We start from the raw sequence: 9,481 nt of genomic DNA, 5'->3' as shown, positions 1-9,481 counted from the left end.
TTGCAATTTGGTTATGATTTAGGCACAAAAACTACTTGGTTATGGTTAGGAAAAGATCATGGTTTGGGTTAAAATGAATACTTATGTCAGTTAACACGAAAGTTAACTTACGTCACTTGCGTCAATTTATGCAATTTACGGAACTCGCGTAACTTAAATGAAAATAATTAACGTTGACACGCGGGACACGAACCCCAGAACTCCTGGTCAAAAACTGACGCTACAGGGTAGAGACCTGCGCGGGACTGTTTTCTTGATCCCGCTCCGCTGATTTTGTGACCATTACCGCCCATTCCCGCAACATGTGTGTAGGAGCCATACACTGGGTTTGTTTGGGTTTTTATTGGGTTTCCTCTCTTTTCTTTGCACTGTAGTGTACGTGCACGCGCATCGTGACGTCATCGGTTACTGTGGGTGTGACCGGGGGCGTGGTGTCTGTATTAATATGTGTGTGTGCTCACCTGTGGGGAGCGCTTGGGTTGATCATGGCTGCAGGGTGAGCATGAAATAGCGTAATAAAGAGACTCAATATGTACGATGGTTCAGCGTGACGCGTCTTCAGTGTAAATCCTCATGTTTCAGCCTGCTGCGGCGTTTTAGTTGTTTTGGTGGGTCTGGTTTGTTTGTTTTAGTGGTACACGCCGCAATATTGTGTATCCACTCCCGCCCGCACCTGAAAACATTGTGACATGCAGAGTAAAAAAAAGGACACAAGTGTTTGGGCTGTGCTAAATGGCCGTGTGACGGAAACCAAAGAGGCTGTGCAGTAAGTAAACCTCACGACACCTTAGGAGACATACTAGCGACTCACGTCAGTGGCCACGGGGTTTAGCTCCCTTGTCAGCGTGTCCGCCTCCTGTACCCGATGTCTCCGGGTTTGAAACAGAAAAACAAAACAGATGTCTGTTTTTTTGTTTAGTGTTTTTCCATTTTTCCGTTTTGGTTTTAAAACAGAAAAAAAACAAAAAACAACTGTTTTTTGTTTTACATCTTTGGCCGGTGTAACGTAAATTATATATTTCTGTAACTGTTTTTTAAAACTAGGTCAACAATTGGCCCATAAAGCACGTACAGCAGCCCACTGGGTAATCTTCTATACTGACATTGTGCTTGTCCAATCACATCTCTTACTAACCCTCTCTGCTCTCTGTTTCTTGCATCATATTTACTCACAATAAACACTGTAGCAACACGTTCACACACAGCAGTTGGACAGCACTTTGTGTACAAACATTTCTGTGAGTCACAAGTACACAGAAGAAACTACAGCTTTTACTAACTGTTGATACCCCGACAGCCATCTTGGATCACAAAGTCGGAGCAGTGCGGTTCTCCCGACTTCCCAAGTCCCTTTGAAATTTCCAACTTTGAACTTGGAAGTTCTGACTTCCCATGTCAAATGGAATGAGCCAGGGCAGAGTGACAAAGTGACCGTGACAGGGCCGAGGAGGAGAGAGCAGGAGGAGAGTGGAGGTGAAGCGGTATACATGGAGTAGCTCAACCTGTAGGGAGGGAGGGTCATTTACACTGGGGACATGTTGCCACCACTTTTTGAAAGCATTTGTTAAAAATGTTCTGAAAAACAGCTTGCACCAAGAAATGTTTCTTAACAAATAAAAATGCTATGAGAAAAGTTTATTTGCACAATAAGAAAACCTGCAATGTAAAAATAGGAGAAACATCTGCATTGTCCAAAAAAAGAAACTATTTCCACCTGCCACCTGAATTCTTGCTTCCCTTTATAAAAATAAAGACATTTCCACAATAACTTGGTGCAGAATATTTCTCCAGAATGCAGGAAAGTAAGTGTTTCATGCTCAAAATCTTCATTATGTTTTCAATTTGTTAAAATTTACTAGAAATCTATACAAACATTAATTTAATCATCTTTAAGAGAGACATCTGCTTAACTAGCGCACACGTAAATATACATATGAAAAGCTCTGTATGTTTATTTTTATCTTAGTTTCTTTAAAGTGGACATACAAACACATTTTTCTTCTTTCTCTATGTTCAGACAATCAACCAGTGATCCTAGAGAGTCCTGTCCTCCCTGTGATGGAGGGACATGATGTCACTCTGCACTGTAAAACGAAGACCCCTCCCTCCAACCTCCCAGCTAGTTTCTATAAAGATGGCTCCCTCATCAGGACTGAGCCTACAGGTCACATGACCATCCACCATGTTAACAAGTCTGATGAAGGCCTCTACAAGTGTAACATCAGCGGTCGTGGAGAGTCTCCATCCAGCTGGCTGCTGATGAAAGGTAAATAGTTGTATCCCAAACTCCTACTTGACCCCTTTATGGGTTTTGACATTTTCAGCTTGAAGTTTTAGTTCTTTAAATCTCTGGTGGAACAAACCAGTGCTTCTATAGTTATTCATTACATGTAAACTTATGTACTGAGAGCTTGAACACTGTGTTGACTATAGAGTGTAGGTGGAGGATTTCCTATTTACATCAATACAGTCAGAGTTTTCTCAGAGCTTCATCTAGTGGACATTGGAGGAACTGCAGCTGAACACACTTTGACTTTAACACTGACTGAAAGTCTGTGTGTCCCCAGGTGATTCTGACCCGGCCTCTCTCACAGTGGATCCTGACTTGTCTCAGCTGTTTGAGTATGACAGTCTGAATGTGATCTGTGGCGACAACAGCAGCGTTCAATGGAAGGTCATGAGGAACACAACCCATGAAGGTGGCAGGTTTTCCAGATGTGGAGGTCTATGGGGGACTACAACAGACTTTGGCTGCACCATCAAAGGAGCCAAAAACTATGACAGCGCTATTTACTGGTGCGAGTCTCCTGCAAGACAGCGGAGCAACTCTGTCTACATCAATCTATATGGTAGGAACTGCGTCTGTGACGTCACCCATAGGTTTCAGCTCAGTGTGGTGTCTCTGCTTGTTGCCTCCGTTGCAACTCCAAGCTAATCCAAACTTAGGCAAAGGGTTATGAAGCGTGGATGTAACTAGCAGAGAGATAACGGCTTGCCACCTCTGCCGCCACCCACCTGTCACTCAAAGCACCATGTCCTAATTAGGCGTGGCGTTAAGACTTAATATAATTTAAACTGGTAAATTATATAAAAACAGTTGCTATGAGGGGAAACTAGCCAAAACCGTTTTTTTGTACCAGGCAGTGAACATGTACGGAGATTGACTCACTTTTAGAGCCAGCCTCAAGTGGACATTAAAGAAACTGCAGCTTTTGGCACCTCAGTGTTGCCTTAATTTTTCAGCCTCGAGGCTACTCCTCTGAACTGGTCAGATATTAGCATGCTAATGTTAGCTTTTGTCTGTTGGGTCAGTTGACTAAACACCAGTTACACACAACTGCCATCAGTGGGTGTAAATATTTTGTACCAACTAATCTCTACACAGGAACTACTTTGTGTGGCAGTGTAATTTAATGATACTTAAAACTCCACTTAGTTTGAACCTATGAAGACAACTAGCTAACTATAACTAGCTGTTTCTTTGTTTACTATTTCATTTGCTTCCTGACAGTTAGGCGCAAGAAAATGTCCATGACTGTATGTAGAACTATTTGCACTGAGTAGTTTTCAAATCTAAAAGACCGAAGACCACTACTTCAAGCCATAATCTGATCTTCCTAGAACCTCTTTCTTCAGCTTCTTCATCTACTTACAGATGATGATGATGCTAATACTCACACATTCCCTGCATAATAATTCACCAATAATACATTGGGCCAAAGAAAACAAACACTAAGTAGATAATTTGTCATGTTTTGTAAATTATTAGTGCTCGACATTAACAACCGCCAACCCACAAAATGCGGTTGGATTTCAGCCGTGGCGGGTAACACAGTCACTCCCACTAGCCACTTTGGCATGTTGAAAAATTGTAGTCTTTCAAAAGGCATCTGAAATAACAAACGAATTGCAATTTTACATTCTCCCATGAGTAGGCTACTACCTGCACATAGTGTTTACTCACTGGTCCATTCGTGAAGCCTATTGTCTTGACCGACAACACTGTAAACAAGAAGACGCTGTGGAGATCGAACTCACGGACTGGCCGTTGGACTGAGGGCTGTTTTAGTCTGCTGGTAATAATTATCAACATAACCAGCGGCAGTGATGATATAGCGTTCTTTTTTAATAGCAGGAAAATCCACACAACATGCTAGTCTCACTCTCTTCTGCAGTGCTGTCGAGCGAGGGTACGCGCCCCAAATATGACTTTCAGACTTTTGTCAAACAAAAATAAAAGTTTAATCTGTCACAGGGCAGCCACAGTTCCTCAGACCTGTAGACTGACAGCCTCCCGCCTGATTTTAACATGATGGTATTGATCTCATCATATCGTCATATCACAACTACCTAATCATGCCTTTTATCTGGAATATAAAGACCTGTATAATTGTTTTGGGTGGAAGTATCTTCAGTTACTCTGATGATCATAAAAGTTTAATCTTGTTGCCTTAATTGTGGATTTTTTCTTAGACAAAATAATTTATTCTTTGCTCTTTGTTTCTAAGGTAGATCATTTTTCTACTCTGTATTACAGTGTTTACTGCTGTTAAAAATAAATAAACAGTGTTTCTGATGATTATTTTTCCCAGTTTAGTTTTTATCTTTTCAATTAATCTTTTTACACACATTCAGCACTATTAGTAGGCAATTTACAATAAGAAGCTACTCTTTTTACGTGTTTATCTTAATAGACTACATGTTTCCAAAAAAAGAGCTTTACACACAACCTTATCAGAGCTAATGATATAGTACATTTTAGCACAGCAATTTAAGCATGCCATTGTCAACTTTAATCATATAAAACATAATTTTCTAACAACAAAAATGTGGCTACTGAAAATGCTGCGTGGCTAGTAACTTTGTAAAACCACTAGCCACATTGGCTTGTGAGCAAAAAAGTTAATGTCAAGATCCTTATTGTTTCATAAATATAAAATTATGTATTCAGTATGTTGTCAACTTGTTCAAATTTACTAGAAATCTACACGAACATTAATTTAATCACCTTTAAGAGAAACATTTGCTTAACTAGCACCACATGTACATGTGAAAAACTGTTTTTTTTTAATCTTAATATTTTAAAGTGTACATACAAACACATTTTCCGTCTTTCTTTAGATTCATCTATACAACCAGTGATCCTGCAGAGTCCTGTCCTCCCTGTGATGGAGGGACATGATGTCACTCTGCACTGTAAAACAAAGACCCCTCCCTTCAACCTCACAGCTGGTTTCTATAAAGATGGCTCCCTCATCAGGACTGAGCCTACAGGTCACATGACCATCCACCATGTTTCCAAGTCTGATGAAGGCCTCTACAAGTGTAACATCAGCGGTCGTGGAGAGTCTCCATCCAGCTGGCTGTTTGTAAGAGGTGAGGAAGCTGCTTAGTTAATATTGATTGGTCAGATGTATATTTGATTTTTCTGAGGAAAAGCTCAGCTGGTTCATGACGAGATCAAATTGTGATGAGAATTCTCTTCAGGTAAAAAGCTGTCTCGCAAGACTCACGCAAATGACATTTTTCACACATAGTCAAGCCACACGTTCATTTTCTCACGCACTGAAATACAAACTAATAAGAAAGACTTGCGGAGCGAATCAGCTCCGTCCAGCTGATGCCCCACCAGCACACGCCCTGGTAGTAATCAACTGCACCGCTCGCGCTGTGAGTCCAGACAATTGTGACGAGTGGTCACGTAGCTGGGAGAGTTTTGCAACATAAACATCTAAAAACTGAAGCACAACTTTGCTCTGTTTGGGACTCTGAGCTGCACTAGAAGTTAACATGTTAACTGATGACGTTAGTCTGGTAATATTCTGCCTTTTCTCTGGACAAGTCAGAGAACGCAGATATGTGTGTGAGATTCTGAATGTGCAGAAAATCTGCTGAAACACAGGAGCTATTAAAGTCCAGGAGTTTATAATTAAATTAAGATTAAATAATTTATCATTATGGTGAAAATGTGCTACAGTCACATTTAAAGAGGTTACTTACCCAAACAAAGACACAAAGAGGAGGGAAGACTAAATCATGACTCAGGACAGGAGAAACCGATCTGAGAGCAGCACTGACTTGAGATTGAGTTTTAGTTATGTTAATTTTGTGTTTCTTATTGTATAAATAAAAAATGGTGCAGAAAAATCATCAGAATGCATGAAATAAAGTGATTAATGCTCAGACTGTTATAATAATAACTGATAATTCAGCATTAAAGTAAAATTCTTAACAATAGTGCTAAGATCTCGTCTCATCTCGATCTGGTGGGTTAAGTGTCTCGTCACACCCCTAGTAGTTACATTAGAGTTTTTATACACAGAGGTGTTTACAGTTACAGATTTTTAGGGGAGCAAGAACATATAAGTGTGCTGTTGTAATGTTCACACTAACCAAATCACTTGTTGGTGAACATATCATTTTGCAGCATTTAGCATCACTTTCCTGCAGGGCTTTTTTCCTTTAAAAGCCACCTTTTCCTTTTCTTAACACTGCTGAATGAACAATTAATTTCTACTGATTTGTGAGTTTGATCCGTACTGGGTCTGCACCGGTACCTGCCTCCTACAGGAAACAGTTTCACTCTAATGTCTGACATGACAAAAGCTCTCGCCTTTCCCCGCCTACTTTGCTTTTACATGATACCAAACTATCTGCCCACTACATGAATGTAATAATGTACAACCAGTGCTTGAAGTGGGGCGGTACACTCCGGTACCGGGACATTTTCTTGTCACCTGCCACCTTCATTTTGTTTCCGTTCATATAAAATAAAGACATTTCCTCGATAAATTGGTCGTGAAAATGTGTCCAGAATGCAGGAAATTAAGTGTTTAATGCTCAAAATCGTTAACGTTTTTACTAGTTTCACCATGAGGTTGAGGATAGTACGGGGTGGGGTGGGGACGAGTCCCGTCACCTATTTGTTTCCACTTCAAGCACTGTGTACAACCTTTAACAGTGTGACTGACTGAGTGTGGAAGTTCCCCTGAAGGTTTGGGGCTTTGGAAACAGAGATCACAGTGACACCTGGTGGCTTGTGGAATATATTGCAGCTCAAAATGAAGGATGAAAACATCTTACAGATATTTAGGTGGTGTTCAAAAACAAAATCCAGATCAGTAAAACCTTAACAATGGAAACCTAGAAAGTGATTTATTAATAAGTGATTTCATTGGAAAACTACATATTGCAAAGGTAACTAAACTTAGCAGTCCGGTTCACTCTGCTGGTCAAAAGAGATAAGACCTTTGGAGTGGCGTTTGTCAGCAGGAACTTTTCCAGTTGCTAATGTTATCGGATGCAAAATACTGTAACGTTAATTGTATGGCTTTCCATAATACTTCACCAGCTAATGCTGTATTACTATCCTGTGTTCAGTCTGTATTATGTCAAAGAGCTGATTTTAGCCTGCAAGAAAGGATGTAATGATGTAACAAAGCCAATGTGGATCAATTTGTTTATATCAGCCTATTGTCAGTGTCACAAGTATGGATTAGTTAAAAAATATTACTGTAACACTGCTGGGGGAGTTTACCTGAGTTTCCAGCATGATTTGTGAAGCAGTCTCCTGGTGAGTCTGTTTATAGCCACTTTAACACTGCCGTCTTATTTTCCGGGAGAGCTGCGCCAGTATGCTGGCTCTACATCTGAAAGGTAACACTATGGAGCCAGAAAGGGGGGCCGATTTGATTTGCCTCTGAGCCGGGAACGTTGGTATGTCTGTGTGAAAAGCCACAGCCGGCATGCTGGTGTTTCCACGTTTACTGCGGGATCTCTGTCTGAAAGACGTTATGTTTCAGATTTTGCTTGCTTATGAGTTTAAGCTCCAGCTCAAGCACACACCTGGTTGCAATAAAAAAAACAAACGCACCGCTAGTGGCCGCTGAAAGCTACATATTATAATGTTCAGAGCGTAGTGTCTGTGAAGTTTCTCAGTCTTCAAGGTCATAGTTATCCACAGACGTTTCGTCCCTCATCCAAGAGACTTCCTCAGTTCTGAAATGACCAGTAGGGAAACTCAGCTATTTCACCTCAGTGGGGTCGTTCGCCAGGATCATTGATATCACTGGTTCGTTTATAGAGTACAGTCTAGACCTGCTCTTTTATGAAAAGCGCTGTGAGATAACTGTTGTTGTGATTTGATGCTATATAAATAGAATTCAATTGAAAGTTTGTGCTCCTGGCTGTGGTAACAACAGTCATCATGGTCGTTAGAGCCACCTGCGGCCAAGACTGAACGACCATCGTTGGTATCTTCACCTGAGGCCAAGAGGAAATGCTTGTTGAGTTTCCTGGGAAGTGATGAAAGGACAGCATTGTAAGTGGGGGATAAGTGGTGGCGTAGACCCCCTCCTCTGTTCAATGACGGCTTCTCAACCCTGGTGTAGATGCTTCCTTGACACCTCTTTCAAACCATCCATCTTCTCTGTCTAAAATGTGCACCTGGTGGTCCTCAAACGAGTGTCCTCTGTCCTTCAGATGTAAGTAGACTGCAGAGTCATAGTGTGGCTGTAAATGTGTTTTAGTGAGCATTAAGACATTAAAAGAGGGAATACTGATTTTAGTTTGTTTTTCTAGATCGCGATGGAACAGCTTCACCCACTGCAGAGCCAACCCAGATGTCTGTGCTGAGCGTGATCCGCCACCTGGTGGTCTTCTCACCATACTGCGTAGCCACTGTTCTCATGTTGTCTTTATATCGACAAAGGCCCACAGGTAACACTGACCTTATAATAAGAGTCTACTGCCATACTAGCTGTAAGACACAACGTTAGAGTTTTAACCATATTCACCATCTTATGAATATCTGAACAACATTTCATCACAATCATCTAACAGCTGAGATGTTTCGGTCTGAACTAAGTGGTGGACTGCTCAAATGATCAATCAATCACTGAATCAATGTCCCGATCACATCATGCTTCATTTAAATGAATAAAATAATCACTTTCTATGTTAATTTATCATGTAATTAATGATAACGATTACTTAACTTTACAGGAAGGAACCCACCTGTTTCTACGACGACGTCTCCGCTCAGAGAAGATGGCGAGAAATTGGACCAACCATATGATGATGTCATGGCTGATGTCACCACCGAGCATCATTTCTAAGCTATACTTTCTTATGTTGTTTGTTCATCTGTATGTTTTTTATTTTATTTTTTTTAATAAAATGTTCTCTTTTCTGTCAGCATCATAATATTTAATATTTATATTTTAAACTTAACCGATATATAGGTTAAGTTTAAAATATGGTAATCAAGTTCAATCAATCATTCAAGTTTTATTTAAAATGCATAATAACCAAAAGACATGGTCCCAATACATGCTGCAAAATGCATTGAAATTAAATAAAATAAACCATAAAATACAGAATGCATGTAATAAAACACAATCAGAATAAAATCAGCTAAATATAATGGTAAAAACGGTTTAATAATTTAAAGTTTGCTCAATCCTGCCCTAACTAAAGGTTT

At 40.3% G+C, this 9,481-nt stretch overlaps 1 protein-coding gene across 1 annotated transcript; it reads left to right on the top strand.

Moving 5' to 3' along the window:
- The first annotated feature begins 2,217 nt into the window (after positions 1 to 2,217).
- LOC123980221 lies at positions 2,218 to 9,190 on the top strand. The gene is made up of 5 exons (XM_046064502.1): positions 2,218 to 2,266; positions 2,568 to 2,849; positions 5,122 to 5,376; positions 8,581 to 8,718; positions 9,004 to 9,190. Exons 1-5 carry the CDS (start codon positions 2,260 to 2,262, stop codon positions 9,114 to 9,116), a joined length of 795 nt encoding a protein of 264 aa, XP_045920458.1. The 5' UTR covers positions 2,218 to 2,259; the 3' UTR covers positions 9,117 to 9,190.
- Positions 9,191 to 9,481: the final 291 nt, after the last annotated feature.

Source organism: Micropterus dolomieu, linkage group LG12, assembly GCF_021292245.1.
Source record: "Micropterus dolomieu isolate WLL.071019.BEF.003 ecotype Adirondacks linkage group LG12, ASM2129224v1, whole genome shotgun sequence".
NCBI lineage: Eukaryota > Metazoa > Chordata > Actinopteri > Centrarchiformes > Centrarchidae > Micropterus > Micropterus dolomieu.
Note: the sequence above shows the minus strand (reverse complement) of the source record. Positions and strands in the feature narration are given on the sequence as shown.

Excerpts from the sequence above, each read along its gene's own strand:
- LOC123980221 (XM_046064502.1), top strand. Across the intron at positions 5,377-8,580 it reads CAGCTGGCTGTTTGTAAGAG|ATCGCGATGGAACAGCTTCA; the intron begins GTGAGGAAGCTG and ends TTGTTTTTCTAG. Across the intron at positions 8,719-9,003 it reads ATATCGACAAAGGCCCACAG|GAAGGAACCCACCTGTTTCT; the intron begins GTAACACTGACC and ends TTAACTTTACAG.